The 21,996-nt window shown below is 46.1% G+C and overlaps 1 protein-coding gene across 1 annotated transcript in view; it reads left to right on the top strand.

Moving 5' to 3' along the window:
- Positions 1-21,996, top strand: part of LOC144153374 (DNA polymerase theta-like) — a gene marked incomplete at its 3' end in the record, with an annotated part of 93,379 nt that overhangs the window by 1,187 nt on the left and 70,196 nt on the right. The window contains 5 exon segments of the mRNA XM_077685027.1: positions 5,718-5,809; positions 7,717-7,917; positions 8,844-8,959; positions 15,168-15,327; positions 21,804-21,900. Of these exon segments, the coding sequence (XP_077541153.1) occupies positions 5,718-5,809; positions 7,717-7,917; positions 8,844-8,959; positions 15,168-15,327; positions 21,804-21,900 (666 nt within the window).

The following is a 21,996-nucleotide window of genomic DNA, read 5'->3' as shown; positions in this document are numbered from 1 at the left end:
TGGGTCAGGAACAAACGCGTGTTAAGGACATACTAGTAGAAATTAAGAAGAAATGGACGTGGGCAGGGCATGTAATGCGGAGGCAAGATAACCATTGGTCAGTAAGGGCAACAGAGTGGATCCCTAGAGAAGGCAGGCATGGCAGGGGGCGGCAGAAAGTTAGATGGGCAGATGAGATCAAGAAATTTGCAGGAATAAGTTGGTCACATTAGCTCAGGACCGAGATAATTGGAGCTCTATAGAGAGGCCTTTGCCCTGCAGTGGGCATAGATAGGCTGGTGATGATGATGAGTTGTTGGTTAATACTTACAGCTTACGGCGGGCATTTACAGTTTGCTAACTTGACAGTTTGCTAACTTTGCTACAGTTTGCTAACTTCTGCCTCGCGTGCAGAAGGCCCGTGGTTCGAATCCCGGTGCCGGACAATTCCCACCGGATTAAAAAAAAAAAAAAAACAAATCCGCGTATTGATGGAATTGCACAAAGGGGCTTGGGGTGCGGCCTGACCCCGGCGACCATTGCCGGTAATGCACTCCCTCACCAGAGCAGGATTGGCCACCCTGGTGTAGTAACGGCCACAACCTCCCATGAATACGCCAACTAACCCTCGGCCCTCAGTCCCCAGCGGCTGCGAAGCAACTGACCACGGCGGCGGTCAGACCTGTGACGCAGCAGAGGGTGCTAAGAATCACTGGATCCGGACAGGCCGCCAATGGAATCTGAACCTGGCAACGTTTAACGTGCGAACCTTATCTAGCGAAGCAAGTCTCGAGGTGTTGTTCGAGGAATTAGAGGGCATTAAATGGGATGTAATAGGGCTTAGCGAGGTTAGGAGGGCAGGCGAAGCCTTTACGGTGCTGAAAAATGGACACGTCTTATGTTACCGTGGTCTAGAGGACAGAAGAGAACTGGGAGTGGGATTTCTAGTCAATAAAAGCATAGCTGGCAACATAGACGAATATTACAGCATTAACGAAAGGGTAGCAGCTCTTGTAATTAGGCTCAATAAGAGGTACAAGCTCAAGGTGGTGCAGGGCTACGCGCCCACATCCAGCCACGACGACCAAGTAGTGGAACGCTTCTATGAAGATGTGGAATCGGCAATGGCTAAAGTAAAAACGCAGTATACTGTAGTTATGGGGGACTTCAATGCTAAAGTAGGCAAGAATCAGGCTGGAGACAAGGCAGTTGGGAACTATGGTCTGGGCTGTAGAAATAGCAGGGGGGACCTACTAGTTGAGTTTGCAGAACGGAATAACCTACGCATAATGAATACCTTCTTCTGTAAACGGGAGAGTCGGAAGTGGACCTGGAGGAGCCCGAATGGGGAGCACAAAAATGAAATAGACTTCATATTATGCGATACCCCTGGCGTCGTGCAGGATGTGGAAGTGCTCGGAAGGGTAAGGTGTAGTGACCACCGTATGGTAAGATCTCGAATTAGGCTAGAGTTGAGGAGGGACCGCAACAAGCTAGTACGAAAGAAGCCGATAAATGAGCAAACAGTAAGACGTAAAGTAGAAGAATTCAGGATCGCGCTGCAGAACCGATATTCCGCCCTTAACGAGGAAGCCGAGCTTACGACACAAGAAGCCAGTGACAACCTTACACGCATTCTCACGGAGTGTGCAGTAGAAGTCGGGGGCACTATGGCTAGACAGGATACTGGTAAACTTTCACAGGAGACGAAAGATCTAATCAGGAAACGGCAAACCATGAGAATCTCTACCGCAGCTGACAGAATAGAACTAGCGGAGCTCTCGAAGTTAATCAATAAGCGCAAGACAGCTGACATACGGAAGTATAATATGGAGAGGATCGAATACGCTGTAAAGAACGGAGGTAGCCTGAAAGCAGTAAAGAGACGTCTTGGCGTGGGGAAAAATCAGATGTATGCACTGAAGGATAAGCAAGGCAATCTCATCACAAATAGGGATAAAATAGTCACAGTGGCCGAGGAGTTCTATAGGGATCTGTACAGTAGCCGGGACATACAGGATAATGCCGAACGAGACAGTAGTTCAGAGGAGATAGACATCCCACCAGTAACGACCGAAGAAGTAAGGAAGGCTTTGAAAGAAATGAAAGGGGGCAAAGCACCTGGTGAGGATCAGATAACAGCAGACCTCTTGAAGGATGGCGGAGAAATTGTACTTGAAAAACTGGCAAACCTGTATACGCAATGCCTAATGACCGCAATGGTACCGGAATCTTGGAAGAACGCAAACATCATCCTAATCCATAAGAAAGGCGACATGAAGGACTTGAAAAACTACAGGCCGATCAGCTTACTGTCAGTCGTCTACAAGGTATTTACCAAGGTAATCGCTAACCGAATCTCTGCAACCTTAGATTTCAGTCAACCTGAAGAACAAGCAGGGTTCCGTAAAGGTTATTCAACAATGGACCATATTCACACGATCAATCAGGTGATAGAGAAGTGCGCTGAGTATACTCAACCCCTATATATAGCCTTCATAGATTATGAGAAAGCATTTGACTCGGTCGAAACCCTAGCAGTCATTCAGGCATTACGGAACCAGGGGGTAGATGACCATTATGTAAGAATACTAGAGGATATCTACAGTGGGTCTACAGCTACCATCATGCTCCATAAGGAGAGCAGTAAAATACCTATAAGGAAGGGTGTCAGACAAGGAGACACAATCTCTCCAATGTTATTCACAGCATGCTTACAAGAAGTATTCAGAACGTTGGATTGGGAACAGGTGGGAGTAACGGTTAATGGAGAATACCTCAGTAACCTCAGATTTGCTGATGACGTTGCCTTGCTAAGTAACTCGGGGGACGAATTGCAAAGCATGCTTTCCGCACTGGGCGAACAGAGTAGAACCGTGGGCCTGAAAATTAATATACAGAAAACTAAAGTAATGATCAATAACCTCGGGACAGCACAGCAGTTTGAGATAGATGGCGAGGCAGTGGAAGTGGTAAGCGAATACGTATATATACTTAGGCCAAGTTGTGACCCCAGATCCCAACCATGAGGCAGAGATAATTAGAAGGATCAGAATGGGGTGGGGTGCATATGGCAGACATTATCAGATAATAAATAGCAGCCTACCATTGTCGTTGAAGAAGAAAGTGTATGACAGCTGCATCTTACCGGTACCAGAGTCCTTCAATGCTTTACTGGTCACGAAACTTCGGCGCTCGCTTCATATAGGGACCGCGCGTGCCACTACAGGCGCCACCGCCGCACGAAGGTCATCCAGCCGCCGCGCGTGCGGCGTACTGGCCAGCTCTTGGCGTGCAAACGCTCGCTGCTTTTGGTGTATACGCACTGACTTAGTGCGTTTTTTTTCCTAGTAGTTAGCGATGAATAGTCCAGTTATTGTGTTTATCACCTGCCTTCAATGGGGTTTTATTTTTCGAAGTAAGTTACCGTAAACTTCGGCCGCGAACGGCAACGGCTTCTGTGTGCTCTGGCACAAGCGCTGCGCCGTCGTGCTTACGGATTTTAAATCTATATTGCTTCTTTTCTTAAAGCAAAGTTGTAAATACCACACATACGGTAGCTGTGTAGTCACGAACTGCTGCGGGCCTATCGCTAATACAGAAAAAAATGAAAGAAACCAAGTACGCGTGGTTCACACTACGCTTAATGAATCCGTTGATTGCTCGGGAATGCACAGAACGCTAAAAGAGATAGCCCAATAGTATTGTCGTTTCGATAAGTGGGTACATGCTTGAGAACATCTAAAAACGCTGCAGAAACGCGAAGGATCAAAACACGAAGAGACATATGTTGCACCATGTGTCTGTCTGCTTCCACGCTTTGCAATCCTTGCAAAAACAGGCAGAGAAAAAACAATAATGAAACTGAGTTTATCACACGCAACAAAAGATTACAATGTTAAGAAGGGAGACAAAAGAGCGTGGTCCAGCGTACAAAATTTTTTTTCTTCATACTGCGATGTGCAGCACACGGAATAAACAGAATATTGCCACGTAGCCAAGAACGACGCAAAGCTTTTCTGAACGCAGCGAGCTAGCGATCTCCTGCACTACAAAAGACTAGAATGAAACACAAACGTCGAAGAAGCAGTCCGCAGTGTGACATGAGCAGATGAACGTCGATAAAGTGAGTTGCGCGGCGTTTGCTATGCATGTAGTTTTTCTTGGAACGTTATTATTTCTGTTTGAACGTTATTAATTTCAGATTCATGGAAATAGGATCGAGAACATAGTCGAAGAAACAAAAAATCAAGTTAGCGACAAGGTGGCACCCTTTCCATATCAAACAAAATTGCCCGACGGGACGTTCGACAAAAAGAGCAAACGGGAGCTCCGGTTGAAACGCCAGATAAGAAAACGTAAACGGCCACGCGCGGTTACAAGACAAACAAAACAGGTCGCGGGTTCGATTCCCGGCCGCGGCGGCCGCTTTTCTGATGGAGGCGAAAAGCAAAAACGCCCGTGTGTACGAGATTTCGGCGCACGATAAAGATCCCCAGGTGGTCAAAATTAATCCGGACCCCTCCACTACGGCGCGCCTCATCGCCTGCGTTGCGTCGGCGCGTTAAAACCCCACAATCAATCAAGACAAACAAAACGAACCGTAAGGGATAATTCGCGGAAATATGAACAGTAAAAGCACATGGACGTCCCAAAGCTTTTTTTGCACGCGAGCCTGAGCGCAAGGTAATACAAGTTTGCAAACAGGTAATCAAGCACCGCTACAACCTGACTGATATGACACAAATCCCGCTTTAAATTAGCCTTGTACAATTCTAGGTCCACGATGCTCTCAAAAGAGTACATTGATTTTTCCATTCTCACACACAGTGCATTTCCACACACTATCGCACGCTTATAATCGAAGCTGTAATCTCCCGTTGCTTGCCTTGGAATGGCGCCCCTCCATTTCTCACACAGCTGCCTGTCGCTCGGTCAATAGAACAAGGAAACATTTTCTGGGGTATCGTTGTACAAGGAACGACATCCCGGGATGCAACTCATGTTCGGCATCGTCGTTGCACTACTTAAGTCGCATCACAAGAGCGCGATATGCACGTTACATTTTTTTCCCCGCACAAAACAAACACAACTCGCCGCGTCTCCGCCGTTCGAGCCAGCGCAACGCCTCCCGAGGAGTGACCTCAGTGAGAGGGTGGCGCCACCGCGCGGCGGCCAAACGCAGCATATGAAGCTCTCCCATTGAGTTACGGAGCAGTTTCGTGACCAGTAAAGCATTGAAGGACTCTGCCGGTACTCACCTACGGGGCAGAAACTTGGAGGCTCACTAAGAGGGTTCGACTTAAATTGAGAACGACTCAGCGGGCAATGGAGCGGAAAATGATAGGTGTAACATTAAGGGACAAGAAGAGAGCGGAGTGGGTCAGGGAGCAAACTGGTGTGAAAGACATATTAGTAGAAATTAAGAAGAAGAAATGGACGTGGGCAGGGCATGTAATGCGAAGGCAAGATAACCGCTGGTCATTAAGGGTAACAGAGTGGATCCCTAGAGAAGGCAAGCGCTGCAGGGGGCGGCAGAAAGTTAGATGGGCAGATGAGATCAAGAAGTTTGCGGGGATAAATTGGTCACAGTTGGCACAGGACCGAGGTAATTGGAGAATAATGGGAGAGGCCTTTGCCCTGCACTGGGCGTAGACAGGCTGGTGATGATGATGATGATGAACTTGACAGTGACGTAAACCAGCTTCCCGCAACCACTTGTTTGCTTGCACGTGCAGGCGTCTGCGCAAGCACATGACGTCAACTCCAAGCCAGGTTGCACCCCTCAACTCTGGCCTGTCGCCAATCGCTACAACACCATCGCCAGAAGGTCAGTTTTTGCCTCTATTTCTGGTTTCACGGAGGGAAAATTTTCGCTTATGTGGGCACAAAGTTGGGTCCGGTGAAATATTGCCCTGTACTAGGCTTTGGGGTGGGGCCTTTCCAAGAGTGTGCCATGGTGAAATGCAGTTATCTCCATCTCTGAAGCCCATTTTTTATGCTTGCTTGTAGTAACAAACAAAAACAAACTGTTTCCTCTAAGCTGAGCTAAGCAGGCGCAACAGCGTTGCCCGGAAGCCTGTGTTCTGCCTTGTGATGCAGTGAGAATTAGGAATGGACTGTAGACATACTGTTTTTATACTGTAAGCAGACTAATCTGGAATTAAGACACAAAACAATGATAAAAAAATGAAGGCAGCTCACACTAATGTGTAAGACTTGAAGGCGGCAAAGCTGTAGTAACCATCATGACGGTTTACGGGCTCGATTGCAGCCGATTTGCTTCTTCATCGGTGCCGCAACGACTTTTCCTCCGTCATTGTTGCTATAAGTGTGGGCTTCTATCATTTTTTTGGAATTTGGACATCACCTTGTAGGGGCGTACGCTATGACATGTCTTTCTCGTTCCGAGCAGGTGTTGCCGTGATTGCAAAACTGGAGTTATTGGAGAGGGGGGGGGGGGACAATCTTGGCCAATCTCCTTAAATGGCTATGGGCTATGCTTGGCTTGACAAAAGTGTGCCAGGGACGCTGGATGGTTACTGCGAGGCGAGCACACACGAGCGCTTGACATTTTCTTGGTATTTTTAACTGCTGTGTGGCCACCGTGAGGCCCGGTGTGCGCGGTCGGCAATTTCTTGGTATTTTGTAGCGTAAGCTACACTGGCCGAGGTTGAGCGGTTTCGCGTGTGCCGTGAAGGGCCATTCTGCGCAAGCGCAAGAAGCATTGGATTGGATTGGTTTGGATTGCATTTGATTTGGATTGGATTAAATTGGATAGTGTTGGGTTCAAATCCAATCCAATTGGAGTACGGGTGCTGAACCTTAGCTCACGCTACGTATATCTTGGTATAGCCGAGCCAAGCCACTGCTAATTTTTTAACTGTGAACACGAAAAATTACGATTTTCTCAACAGCGTTGCTGTTAAAATGTCTTTACTGAAAGCCTGTATTACATCACTGTAGTACGAAATTTGAAAGTGCTCAATACTTCTTACATTCTTTTTTTAATTTAAACAAGTGTCTTTATTGGCTGGAATGGAGCTGCGTGAGTTAGGAAAGGCTAGTTTTTTCAAACTGAACACAGTTGTATTTTTGCCTTCGTGACCCCTTTATTAAGGAGGTAAACTTTGCCGAAGGTGACAATGCTTCCACAGGCCACAGCACTCAGTGTGACGCTGGTTGTTGTCGCGATGTAAAGTGCGCAACACACGTCTATAACAGTGAGTTTCAACTCCAACTAGTCACACCGGAAAACTGTCGTCACAAACTCTTTACAAGAAGGTTGAGGGCAAAAGGGGCGGGCACAGACTTCAAAACGCCGCAACAGTTTTCTTCAAATCCCTCTCAGGAGAGGCAGGATAAAGCTGGAAACACAAAAGCCGTGTTATGGACAAGTACGCTGCCAAAGGATAGTTTTTTGAAACTGGACACTCTTGCCCTCCATTATTTCCTCCGTAATAATACGGAGGAAATAATCAGGGCAACAAAGTGCATGCCGAGAGATTGGTGTGGAAGAAGGGGGAGGCCAATAACTCGATGGAGGGACGGCCGAAATAAAAAAGTTCGGAGGTGAAGAATGGACTCGAACAGCGCAGGACAGGAGGGGTTGGAGGTTGTAGAGCCATCATCTTGCAGTGGACCTAGTGGGCTGTTGATGTGATGTGATGGTGTTGTCCTCTGCATGTATCTATTCCTCCTGCTGTTCGTTGGTGTTTACCCCCCTCCACCACGCAGGTGGCCTGTCTCCTTGTCCCACCCAGGGTGCCAGTGGGGATCCCCTGGACCTGGCCGAGTGGGGTCTTCCGGCCGAAGTGGTGGCCGGCTATGCCCGCCGCGGCATGCGCCGCATGTTCCCCTGGCAGCTCGAGTGCTTGCGTACAGGAAACGTTCTCGCGGGTGCCGGAAACCTCGTCTACTCGGCGCCGACCAGTGCAGGCAGGCGCCCCTTACGTTCTCCCTCCCGTGTCTCAATGCTTGTTTCATGGCTGACCAGACTAGAAGCACTGCTGTGCTGTGCTTGGCAACGCCTTACCTCAGACAACGAGGAACGGGTGGCAGATTGTGAGGTTGGCTTTATTGGCAGCGAAGAGTTTGCATCGCGAGGATTGCAGGCTGAACTCCGTGCAGTGATAGGGAAAGCTACTTTTTGTATTTTCGGTTATGACAACATTTTTTGTGGCTGGAATGAATCCGCGGGAGTTAGCAAAGGCTATCTTTCGAAGGGAAGTTGCATTGGGTATTGCTCAAAAAGATGGACACGGAAAAACATACACTTGTGCACGAAGACGCAGTCTTCATGTGAAAGTACACGTTTTTTCTGTGTCTGTCTTTGTAAGCAATACCCAGCTCAACTTCCCTTCGAAAAGTGTCGCACCATCTAGCCCGACAGCAAGCACTAGCAAAGGCTAGTTCTTTCAAAGTGAACAAAATTTGATTTTATCCTCGCGGCCCCTTTAACATCACCATCTAAAACCGTTGGCATGCGTGCACACGAAAATGTGGATGTGCTGGTTTTCCGTCGAGGCAGTTTGAAGCCTAGGAGGTTTTTTAACAGGTCAATGCGCGCACACGAGCAAAGTTTACTGGTGTTCCACCGCCTCACTTCTCAGGAACCAGAAACTCTGTGCATACCAGGATTCTTACTGGGATCAGTGTGTGTCCAAAACCAGCTGCAGTAAATGGAACCGCCTTTGCGGCTGCAAAAGTAACTGCCGTGCCAGACGTGACCATTCAGGGGAGCACAATATGGAGAGCTCGTGTGGTGTCGCGCTTTGTGTCGAGTGCTTGGTGGAGGCCGTATCGTGGATAACGGGTCACACTGGAAGAGACTCCTAGCTTTCTCTAAACCCTTTCCTGAACAGGCAAGACCCTGGTGGCCGAGGTGCTGATGTTGAAACGCATCCTGGAGACCAAGACCAAGGCCTTCCTGGTTCTGCCCTTTGTGTCACTGGCTCGCGAGAAGGAGCTCGCACTGGCCGTGAGTCACGGCACCTTCCACATTCATTGCGCTTTCGTTTTATTCAGGTTGGAACAATGCAGGAGGAGGGAGCAGAGCATTCGCTCATGCTTATCGAAAATATTGTCAGGATGAGTAGAAGACGTATTTACAAGGTGTGTAGCCAGTGCGGAGAACACCGTTAGCAGAGGTGAGACAGCTCGGCATACTATTACGTAATTTTGACAGAAATCTGATTTCCTGCGCCAAGCCGCTCCAAAAGCATGAAAATTGCGGAAATCGCACCGGACTGCTCCAAAACAGCCCGAAAAGCAAGGATTTTGACGCTCATGTCAGTTTCAGTGGGGAAGAATGTCGACTTGACAACATGATTTTCCAAGCCGCCGCAAGGTGACGCTATTTTTCGCAGTTTGATCGATCAATCAGTCATAAAATACGACGGGATCATATCGCCAAAAATGTTCCAAAGATCATTTTTGCAAGAGTCCCATTTTTGTGTTGCACGTTTTATATTCTGCGCACCTCCGAAGTTTTCTCGTGAAAAACCGTTACAAAGTGGCCGAAAAAAATACCTATGTCAGCTGACGTGACAAACTGTTTGCGAAAGTTGAAAAAAAAAAAAAAAAAAAAGAACGGCAATTTTTCTACCGTTGTATCCTTGGAACAACACTACCAGACGCCGCAGTCTTGGCGTGAGTAGATTGCCAAGCCCTTGTCTTCCGTAATCTGGTCACCTTTTTTGTTGTCTCTTGCAAACACACGAATGGAAGAAAAAGAAAGACAGCAAAACGAGGAAAGCGAAAGCTCTACAGCGCGACTAGCTCTCTGGTTGGGTTTGCTGAAATGGCCTTCCCGTACAGCCTAAGCAGTTGCTGCGTAGTTCAGGCGCTTAGTGCGCTATGCCAATCTTTTCTCTGGCTTTGGTAACGCAGAATGAGGGGTCCCCGTTTAGTTATTATATCGGTTGCGGAACAGAACAGTGATGTTACTGCGGTGATAATGCTTGAGGACGTGTGCCAGAGTGCTCGCGACTTTCGCCGTCATTCGTCCTTGAGTGCGAAATACGGTGCGTGCATCTATAATAGGGGTTTATGTAGCAAAATTTTGGACTCATATTATCTTCTAAAAGTTTGGTTACTGCTGTTTTTGACAGCTAGCTTTTGCGCGCCTCTGGAAAGGCACGATGGCCACGCCATGCAGAAGTTGAAGTGCTGGCTGCATCGCCGCAAGGTGTTCGGGCAGCGTCCAATAGTGGGGCTGGTTTATATTGCGTGTGAGTAATAGTAATTAAGGTATCAGAAGTGAAATTTAATGCCATAGACGAGGTGGCTAAACATAGTAATTTATGGTTGTAGTGAACATTTGCATTGGGGATTGAAATTGAAACGCTGGCAGTGGGAAACGACCGTCACCCACTTTGCACTACTTTTGCTGTGGCTCTACATTTGCTCGTAGAATGCAGTCTGGGATTACAAAAATAATAATTTCAGCGTTCAAACAATCATGAAGGCATCTTACGATTGCAACGTTTTTAATTTGCTACTTCTAACGACCCTCTACATTGTGTCTGCATACAGCCTCAATAAAAGTTACAAAGTTAGTAAGAAGGCAGTGCAGTTCGTACCTTGTGATACTGTGCTCATAGAAACCTTCTCCAAAGGGTGTTTAAGTGCTTTTACTTCAAGCTGATTAAAAAGTGTACTTTCCCCCTTGAATTGCTGCAAATTTTGTTTTTTACACTCCTGAGACGACGTACGAGATATTGTTACTGCTCCAAATTCAGGTTCTTCTGCTCCACAATCGAGATCTTGCTGCTTTGAAAAGGGGTCCAAAATCACTTTCGGCTGTCTCACCCCTGCGTTAGTAATAGTGAGCACACCATCCTCAAGCCCCAAACCAATCCAACCTAACTGAACCAACCTATCCTAACCTACCCTACCCTAACCTAACCTAACCTAACCTAACCTAACCTAATGTAACCCAATCCAACCCAACCCACCCCAACCCGACCAAAGAATGCCCTCTTTCTCTTCTTCGATCTCAGCACCGTTCAGCATCTCCAGTTATTGCAGCTTTCTCGCCATTTGCCTATCTGTCTTCCAGCAGAGCGTAACAGTATTTCAAGTGCAGAGCACTTTAGGGGCCCGCCTTGTTGTTGCAGCTTGCTTGCTGGACCCAAGTAGAGCTTCACTGCGTTCTGTCGTCACGGCGTCCCACAGAGGCTTCGAAAGCCAAGCGGTTAAAATAGGCGTAAGCATTCGAAACTCGTGAACCGCTGGCGCTTGTCATACATCTCCCCGTTGTTTAGTGCAAAGAAAACTGCTGGTACATTTGAGGCAAAGTATACGTAATTAACCGGCAGCGCCCGCGTTCACTTAGTTAGGAACGCCCGTTGGGTTGGTTTGTACGATATTAAGCGAAAAAGCGGCCGTGCAACGCCGGCACATGCGGGAGGACAAGCAAGCAAAAAGAAGAACAGAACTCCCGCTGGCAGGAAATTTGAAATGCGTTGGACAAACCCCCATTGAATTGATCAGGAGAGGAATGAGACAGGGTGGCGAAGAGCGTGATGGGGGGTAAGAGTGAGCGAATAACGGTGCCACAGCCCATTATGGCGAATCACTGCTCTGCACTTCTGACAGCTTTCACATTGAGTGGAACGGCCTTAATTTTGTGTTTCCTGGGGTCTGGGATTGCAGTCTGTACTGCAGAGCAGCTGAAGTGAGAGAGCAGAAGAAGTGCTGCTAATCTGTAGAGGAACAGGTTTCTGTTCTTTGATAGAACTTGACCGGCCTGCATTGGCATATTAGTGCGGTTGTAAGCATAATACACGGGGCTGTTTTGGGGCACCAGTGAGAGCAGTGGTATAGGTGAAAAGCAGTTTTTGGTAATGCAGCACAGAGCTCAACGCTACATGAACGCCTTCTTGAAATTGTTTTTAGTCATGCATCAATTGACTAAAAACAAACTACCGTATTTTTGCACGTATAACCCACCCCTGTATATAATCCGCACCCCCACTTTCAGCCCGCCGGAAAAGAAAAAAAAATCCTCGCGTATTGCCCGCACATTTGATACGGGAAAGTCTGCACCAAAGCTACTGCTCAAGCAACGCATCACGTACTATGTAGACAGGAAAAGCGTATGTTTAGCAAGTAGAATACACTGACTGCTAGGTGGAACTCACAATTCACTAATAAAATTCAGTTGTTAGCGTGCGGGTGTCCTTGTTTTATCTTCATTCAGGGTTCGCACAGGTCCTTGAAAACCTTGAAAACCCTTGAATTTAGACATGTCAATTTCAAGGCCTTGAAAGTCCTGGTATTTTGAAAGGGTCCTTGAAAACCCTTGATTTTTCTGGAGAGAAACCAATGGCCCTGTCTTTTCACAAGAATTTCAAGTGTTTGTCGTAAATTTTAGGTGTTCATAATGTAAAGAAACATTGTAACAATCAAGTTTCAGTGTATTGCGTGAAATTACGAGTTGTGGATTCTCATTATTAGGAGGCAACATTGGGAGCAGCACTCCTCAATAGAATTCATGTCACGATACAATCCCGTGAAAGCCGGCTTCTGTTCTCTATCTTGCATGTTCCATCTAGTCTGTGGACGGCCTTTCATTGCATGTTTGCTGTGCCTCATACGCTCCATCTGCGTTTGCTTTTACGTGCAAATGGTGGACGTGTACATAGTTCATCCTGCCTTGCAGCAACACTTGCTGAGTTAATTTCAGCTGATACTCTTGCTGACAAAGCAGGAGATGCAGGCAACATTAACGAAGTTTTGAAATCAAACAGCCTCAGCAAAACACCAAGAAAAAAGAAAAACCTCTATATGCAAACTATGAAATAAAAAATAAAGCTGGGACAGCGTTCATGAATCCATAGCGCCTTTCTGAATGTGCAGTAATGTTCTTAGGTATTGGGCAATAACAGAATTTTGCATTGTGTTGAAAAAGTTATAAATAATCCCACATAAAACATAAGATGGGGACCTTGAAAATGTGTTTTCTGGTCCTTGAAAGTCCTTGAAAGCCCTCTTTTAAAGCCCGTACGAACCCTGTTCATTGTCCTTGTACGTTTTGCGCAATCGCTGCCATGGAAGGCTTAGTCCCTGTTACTGCGTAGGGGCTTCATGGCACGACGCGCATTGCTGTGAAGCTGCACTAAAGGGAAAACCCCACGTATTATCCGCTTGCCTACTTTGCCACTGAAACTTTTTCATTTTTGGTGCAGGTTACACGTGCGAAAATATGGTAGAAGTGTAGCACGAGCCTGTTACTGAGCATTGCTTCCTGTTTATAATAGCCATGCAGTATTAACTTCATGAAGACTTGGGAGTAATTTTATGCAATTAGTTACGTGTTCATGTAATATGTAAGGATATTTTTGCTGCTTGGTGCAGGCCCTATATGATGGTGTTGTCTTTACATGGGTTGTGAAGGTGACATGGGGGGGGCATTCCACACATGCATGAAATATGGTGTAGCAGGCTAGAGAAATCACTAACAATTATAAGAAAACGTGAAGGTCAGTTTATAAAGTGTATTTACACTCAAATACCATAAATTATCAGTTGTCCGTGCAAGGGCTTTCCATGTGTCACAAGGAATGAACACTGAAAAAAAGGGCCCAGGAAGGATGATATTCCGTGAAACGGAAAAAGAAGAGAGGGGGGGAAATCTCGTGAGCTGTTGTTATTTGACCTCTTGGGGCGCTGTTTCATTTACACCATGCTTGAAAAAGATAAATTTCGGTTTTCTTGTTGGGAATCACTGAAGATTCACTTATGTTAGAAAAATATTCGCTTCTTGACTACTTCAACAAATCATTATTCACTGCATATTCACTTCAGCAGCAAAAACCATCGTAGTACTATTTGCACATCCCTAGTCGTGTTTACAACATAGGTGATGCTTAGGGTTGTTCTATATTTTTTTAAATTGGGGGTTAAAAATCGGGTGCCGTTTTTCAAGCCTATATTTGGGGAGAAATTGCTTTTTTTTACCATTGCGGGTTTAATCTACAGATGTACTAAGTAATACACTCAGTTTCACCAATTTTAACTCTGACGCATTTAAACTGGTGTTTCTTCCTAGTTGGTAACCGGTGGGATATCAGGATTTTCTAGCAAATACTCTCTGAAATTTGGCGCTTGTTTGAAAATGGATCAGTAATGATGACAGTAAAGAGCAGTGATAACTTCTAAGAAATGAAACGTTTTACTCACAAAAAGCTGGTGATCGGTTTTTTTACACATGCTTGTCCTGGTCATCACTTTTACCCATACTCGCCGTGGTGGTTCAGCGGCTAAAGCGTTGCGCTGCTGAGCACGAGGATGCGGGCTCGATTCCCGGCCGCGGAGGCCGCTTTTCTCATGGAGGCGAAAAGCAAAAACGCCCGCATGTACGAGATTTCGACGCACGTTAAAGAACCCCAGGTGGTCAAAATTAATCCGGAGCCCTCCATTACGGCGCGCCTCATTTCCTGCGTTGCGTCGTCGCGTTAAACCCCGCAATCAAACAATCAACAAATCGAAATCAACATCAAGTTTTACCCATCCTCGTTTACGTACATTATCATCTGCATTCGCAATATGTCGGTCTCCATTCGAGAACTGTCCGATCACTGAATGTTTCTCAACTGGGAGGAAGTTCCCTAGACAACGCAGCTTACATTAGCTGGGCACAACAATGTCAGCGCAACACATGCCAGCCTGAGGTAGCGAGCAGTATAGTCTCGCCACTACTCAACACGTTCGAAAGCTCTGTTTGTGGAGCTTGCTTCCAGCAAGTACTGGTTGAGAACGACGGACCGTCTGCTCACGATAGTGCAGATCGCTACTTGGAAAAGGTCCATTTGGGAAGAAATCGGGTTTAACCCAATTCTCCTGAAAGGGGGGTGTAAAAATAGGCTAAAATGGGGTTTTACCCGAAAACGAACAACCCTAATACTGCATTTACCGAGTCCGCTGACATTCTGTCGTTGATGGCAAAGACAGTTCATAAGAGCAGGGAGGCTATAATGAGTGCGTACTAGCTGCTGTGATCATGACAGGGTTAATTTACTGAATGTGATGACTAGTCTAACCCATCTTGGTCAGGTGTGAGTCACTGCAACAAAACAAAGGGAACTTAAGAGATTGTGCCATTTCACTGTCAGCTTCAAGCTTCGCGCTGTTGGCCATGTGTGTGTTGGAAGCGTAATTGGGGTCCGGGTGTTTTTCAACAGGAGCTGTTTGGCGGCTGTGGTGTGCGGGTGGGTGGCTTCCTGGGACAGCGGAGACCACCAGGCGGTCTCTCCGCGGTCGACCTGGCGGTGTGCACTATCGAGCGCGCCAACGGTCTGCTCAACGGAATGCTGCTTGACGGGGGAACCCTGGGGGACCTCGGTGAGTGCTGGGCATTCTTGGGTGCAAAGTGATGCTCGAGGACGCAATGAACACTGTGGGTCAGGAGGGCTAATTAACAGCAAAAGGAAATACGAGGGTAAAATAATTAAAGTGGAATGAATGAAAAAAATTAAAGCCCCTTTCTTAAAAGAAAGATGGTTATAATCCAAAGCTTTCTCTAGTGCAATCTGAGTCAAAGCCAAAGTCTAAAATCCAGACTGTCCACTTTGAGTAAGCCAAAGTCCAAAGCTGACATCAAACCTCAAGCCCCTGAAATCCGAAGCCAAAGTCCAACCCTGCTGAGAGAATGTATTTCATCATCATCACCATCATCGCTAACCGTGTGTACTGCCAAACTATATTTGGCTTATTATGAGAGGTCCGTTAAGTGTGCAAAGACATCCCATTGTTACGTTATGGGGTGTATGATTGCTGTACCCTTTTGCAACCCATTGTGTAAAGTTGGCTTTCCCGCAGTGTGTTTTGCTCGTACATCAATGCCATCAGTGAGACATCAAAAGCTTCGCTTTAAAATGAGTATACCTGCCTGCATGATCATTCTTCTGTACGAGTATGCACACAGAAAGTGGGTGTACAGCGCAATTATTTGTGGGTGCTCGATGATGAGTTGCCCTAATAATAAAAGTGTTTATAATTATTGCTCGGTCCTTTTGTACTTTTGGGTGCCCATGTCCGTGTTTATTGTTTCACTCTCAACTTTTTCAAGATGAGATAAAAAAAAAGGGTGAGCGCAAGTGTTTAACGCTGGCTGATTGGCCACGGGAGGGTGTTGAGTGAACGAGAAAGGAGTACTATTACTGAGCTGCGAGATATGGCTTCTACAATGCCGTATGCTCGAAAACTTGGCTGAAACATCATGTTTTGGGTTTCAAGGTGGTCATAGTTTCATTTTTATCAAGGCCATGAATGGCCGCAGGCGCTAGGCGCTTTCTCTGCCTTCACTCAGGATTTATTTGCTTCGCATTGGCACGGTTTTTTTTTGCCGGTGCCTGCCGTTGCACCGCAAGCACTGGAAAATGACCAAGAATGAGTGAAATGTATTTGTGTCCCAGCCATAACAGATAGAAAACAGGATACCTAGGTAATAGTCTCATGAAAGGTTGTAGTTTGTTGGACGTGAGTTTCAATTTAGTCTACCATTTTTGATGAGTGTAGCTGCATGTATTAAACCAACAGGGCAGTGGCGTCGGAACTATTTTTTCCCTGGGGGAGCCATAATTATGCTACCTTAAACATCACCATCATCATCAATTATATTAACATTATGGTTGTTGTTTTAAATACCTCGTAATTTATTTTCTTTGAGTATTTCTGCCGGGTCTGTACAGTGCTGCTACAATGACTAGTATGCATAAATAATCGCAATTGACCCGTCAACATAAAACAAAATCTAACCCAGTCAAATATTCACTGAGTCATGACGACTGTGCCCTCTACACCGAGGCAACAGTAGCAACCACAATTCCGTACTTTTTTATTTATCAATGCAAAAGAGCTGTGTGCATCTAAATAAATAAAAAAATTAAAATTTGCAAAAGAAACATGTACTTACAGCACATTCATATACATGCGTCCTAACCGCGAACATATACTGCGAGACCTGCACATTCATGCTACAAAATGAAGGCTTACATGAAGAATATTGACAAAGCAAGTGAGTTAAATATACAGGTCAGTTGAAGAAAGAAGTTATGCTATGCTTTAAAATTGATTCATTGATTGTAGGGTTTAACGCGCCGACGCAACGCAGGCGATGAGGCGCGCCGTAGTGGAGGGCTCCGGATTAATTTTGACCACCTGGGTATGCTTTAAAATGGACATGTAGATTGAACCATGTGCGTTTTATTATCAGAGTACATGCATGCACAACGGATAATTTGTTTTAATTTTGTTCTGAGTATTTCTGATTGTCTGGTGCATGATTATATTACGAAAATTTCAGTAGCATGATACACATGCATTCAGATTTCGTAATATATAGCCGCACTGCTGATATCTCTGCTGAGAACTTGTTAAACTGTGAGTTTTTATGCAATTGGGGCAAGCCGCTTAGGGAACCATGGTTTTCTAACAAATCTGAACTGGTTAGCATAAAAAATTATTGGTCATACTGTCCAGTGGAGCTGGCTAGTATCATGGTTGTAAGAGCCGAATACAAAAGGCAAAGCCAATATACCATCGATCCTTTGATTGATACCACAGGCATCGAATATTTGGGTGGGGAGAGTAGCTTTTTGAATGCTTCATGCGAAGGCCTTTCAACTACAAATCTTGCGAAAACGGGTGACGCCGAACTCACTATTTTTTCAAATTTGAGGCCACTCATAAGGGCCAGAAATCTCGTCTGATCCTTAGCCATTTTGCGTTCAACAAATAAATCTAACTTTGCTGGAGCCGTCTGAGGCTCAGCAGAAGCCTTCAGGTGCCCTCGACTGGGGGAGTCATCGCTCCCCCCGTTGCACCCCGTTCCGACGCCCCTGTCAAAGTCATGGACGCTTTGCCCTCGCATCTTAATACAATTCGCCTTTGTTGTGAGGCAATTACTCATTTTCGCCTGTGAACTTTGGGGCTAGCTTAGACAAGGCTATGTTCTGCTTCACACACCCTGAAACCGTTGTTCAATAGAAAAAATGCAAGCAAACTCCTTATTTTTACGGAATGCCGCCATGAGTTACTTAAAGGAGCCATGAAGAGAAAATACAACTTCGTTTAATTTGAAAGAACTAGGATTCAGTATCTCACTCAGCTCCATTAAAGCCACAAAAGATGTTTTTTTTAATGAAAAAAAAAGCAAGAAATATTTAAAAACTTTCAACTTTTGCGCCACAGTGACGTGTTATGAGCAAGAATGACGTCATACGGGACAACAATAAAACATAACTTTCAATGTGTTAACTGCACGTTAGCATTCCAGTGATGCGGTCAAATGGAACTAGAGGCCCCATTAGAGACGTCCAGTCGTGTGTCGTCGCGACAGGTGAGTTAGGCGGCCGCCAATCGCACAAACAAGGTTCCGTGACGTCACAGAAAAGTTCCGGGTAATTGGCTAGGGGGTCGCGACTGCTTCACACGTTCTCTTCAATATCTCCGTTATTTGTTCGAAGATTGCGATGATATTGGCATCATTGTTATCGGGACTAAGCAGTCTTTCTAATAAACCCATTTTGTATTTTGTCTTCATGGCTCCTTTAACTCTTTCGCTACCGCAGAAAATTGACCAATTTTGGGGGGTCCAAGAAAACATTTTTTTTTCTGCTAAAAAATTATTTAGGCACTAATTGCAGGAGCACAAAATGCAGATTATTTAACGGCCTTTCCAATAACACCGGTGTTTTAAAGGTTTTCATATATCATAGTTGTGAAAAAAAATATCAAAATCAAAAGTTTTGTCAAGTTGTCGAAAAAAATGATAAAAAAGGAGTTGTGTATATCAAACCACCGGTAGTAGAAAAAAATTAGAATATACATTTTGCAGGGAAACATTTCAAAAACACACCCTAAAAAAAATGTTGACTTGCGCGGAACAGTTTTTCAGATATAAAAAAAAAATGTTAGCACGCACGGTGCTCGTGTCATGCGGTGAAGCCCAACCTCTAATTCAAACTGCAATTTTGGGTGGTTCCTTGGAATAAATCTGGCGGTTTGACGTTATCAGAGGCACCAATTTGCCCCCACATAACGTAAAAACATCTTGTCAATGGCTGACTTTGCATTTACAGCGAGCACAATATTTGGGACAAGCACGCGATGCAGAAAAAAACATGCATGAAGTTGAAAACGGAACGCCGTGGCTGATGTTTGTTGTCGTTCACGGTCAGTTATCTCTCAAAACATAAAGCTGAGCTTTATTATCATCTTCTTACTCGCAATTGTAGCCTTGCTGGCAAAAATGAGGTACGATGAGCTAGAATCGTCCCCTGCGATCTTTGGCCGAGTAGCAGTCGCGCGCTAAAAAAGATCAGCACAACGAGCCTCCTCTACTGCAGCGCCACCTAACATTTTTCAAATGAAACAGTACAAAAACTTATCAGAGACTCCGTCCGAATAGACAGTTCAACTAAGCAGCAACATTCGGCACCCGGATATACCCTCGCATGAAAACGAAACTGGAAGGCGAACAGCTGGCAGTGTAAGGCCGGTTTGAAGCGCTGTTCTCGGCGGAACAGATATCTGGCGACTGGGTGTGACCTTTTGACTTGCATCTGAAGTTCTTATCGCAGAAATCGGGTTAGGGTGGGGGGAAATGAGGAGCGGCGTGGTTTGTTCGAGGATCAGTCGCGGACGGTTCAGGCGCCATGGCAGTTAGCCTTGAAGTTGGGTAACTGCGTAGTTGCGCTAAATATGAATTTCGCGATGCAGAAACGAAACCGAAACTGTTGTAAACTGTTTGGGAATGGTCCTGGGGTAAGTAGAACTACCAGAGTACTTAGGACAACTTGCGCAAAGGCAATAAAACTGCCTGAAATCATAAAGTAGCTTTGCAACCAGGCACTGCTTGACATTTTCAGCCGATTTCTGGGATTATTACTGTCAGAGCGTGAACCTGACGATTGAAAATCGTTTGCTAGTTCCCCATTCACGCCCTGATAGCAAAAAACAAGCGCTGGTGCAGAGTAATTACGAGTTGCATGCATTCTTCGTTGGTAGCCTTGAGGCGCGATGACCACGCCCCTTTTCCACAACCAGGTGATTCAAAAGCGTGTCAAAAATCACGTTTCCGTTGCAAAAATGAAAACAAAACTGATTTTGAAAGGCCATTTTCTGATCTAACTCCGAACAGCTTTACTTGTTCGAGAAACGCCTCGAACGCTATGAAAAGGCGCTCCCAAAAGTATCGATCAAATTGATCGATTTTGATAGGCGCGGTAGCGAAAGAGTTAAAGGAACCCTGCAACACTTGCCATCGACTACTAGTAATGTATATTGGGATAAAGTCTATTGTTCCAGAAATCTCCTCCCGCAAGAATTATGAAAATCTGTTCACAATTAACGAAACTACGCGCGATGAGAAATTGCGCATAATCGTTCCCTCTCAACTCGACCGCGGACAACGCGACCAAACGCGGCGAAAGCTGCGCGCTCTCTCCCGGAGAGGGGGGCGGCTCGCGGCGTTCTCTTCGGCGGCCTTCGATATATCACATGCCGGGTAGTTTTCTCATTTTCTCCGCAACGCGGAGGGGCCTCTTTCCGGTCTGGTGCCACAAAAAAGCAGGCATGGGTGCCTGCTCGCAAGTGCGCGCTCGGGCTGGTAGGGCGTTTTTGTAGCAATAAACGTTTGTAGTCGAGTGGTCCCGTTGAAAGGGAAGTATTGAGCTCATCACTCAAACTCCGCGTGCACTCGAAACACAAAAGAAATGGCAAAACTGTGCCTACAGGTTCAGGCATAGAAGAGGTTCGTACACAGCGATGACGACGACGGAAACGGGAGAATCTAGCCGCGAAGTTGACCAGTGACAGCCGATCGGGCAGCCATGGCCTATGTGACGTCCCTTAGGCCATGCCAGGGGTTGCATAATGAGGACAACTGAAGAGAGAGCGGTTGGTTTTTCCGCGTCTTTCACATCGATTTGCGCGCTCACCGCGTCACGTGCACGTGTAATATTTGGCTCAGGTATTCCTGGCAGTGTAATCTAAACGTCGCGCAGGTTTACTTGCACTGCTCAAAGAGTGTTGCAGGGTCCCTTTAACACTGCCGTTTACTGAACACAAAGCGACGCCTTTTATCTGACCCCGTTAAACTCTGCGCCGCCTCTTTGAATGGTGATAATGCGGTGCACTCGTTGGGGCTGAAGGTAGATAACTCCTGTATCATAAATTTTCAGATATAGTACAAGAACTGCGTTCCTGGTTCAGAGTAGGTTCTAGTGCATGGTAGAATGCGTGAGATAGTAGATAAATGGATTAAACTTCATTGGCACTGGAGCCTGGGCCAGCCACCTGCTAAATGGTCTTTCTGGCTGCTTCAAACCTGCTCCTAAACAGCCTTTCTGGCAGCTCCAAGCCTGCTACAAAATGCAATTTAGCCTGCTCCCAGGAATGTTCCCAAACCCATGTACCCTGTTCCACTCCTGCAATGACAGAGTGGCCATGATTGCAATATCAATGTATCGTGGCGCATGTGCAATTATCATTACCACGGAACCTCGGCACACATGATGACCTTGACTAAAATTCTTCTTTGCAAGAGCACGCCTGCCAATGGCGGCACAAGTGCGGTTCGCGTTAAACTCGTGCAGAATATTTGCACATCACGTTTTGGTAGAAAACAAACAAACAGAAGCCGCATGCATGAGATTTTGTTGCGCACTAAAGGACCCCAGGTTTGAATTATTCCGTACACTGTGTGAATTAAGCCCCGCATTATTGGATAATAGCTCGTAATAGCCGAGGTGGGGTGGTGTCAGCCTTGGGTCGTGGTTTGCACGTGACTTACGCGCAACTTGCACATCCTGCAGGCATCCTGGTGGTGGACGAGCTCCACTTGGTTGGCGATGCCCACCGTGGCTACCTGCTCGAACTCATGCTCACCAAGGTGGCCTACGCCCAGAAGAGGTGGGTGTGGGTGAAACCCCCGGCTTTCATGACTAATGCAATGTCTTCTTGTTTGTAGCCTTTGTTTAATGTTAAGTCTCTCAACTGTTTGCACTT

The sequence above is a fragment of the Haemaphysalis longicornis genome, unplaced genomic scaffold, assembly GCF_048455015.1.
Source record: "Haemaphysalis longicornis isolate Haplotype H1 unplaced genomic scaffold, Haemaphysalis longicornis Haplotype H1 scaffold_9, whole genome shotgun sequence".
Lineage (NCBI taxonomy): Eukaryota > Metazoa > Arthropoda > Arachnida > Ixodida > Ixodidae > Haemaphysalis > Haemaphysalis longicornis.
The sequence above is the reverse complement of the archived record's forward strand: the minus strand, read 5'-3'. Positions and strand labels throughout refer to the sequence as shown.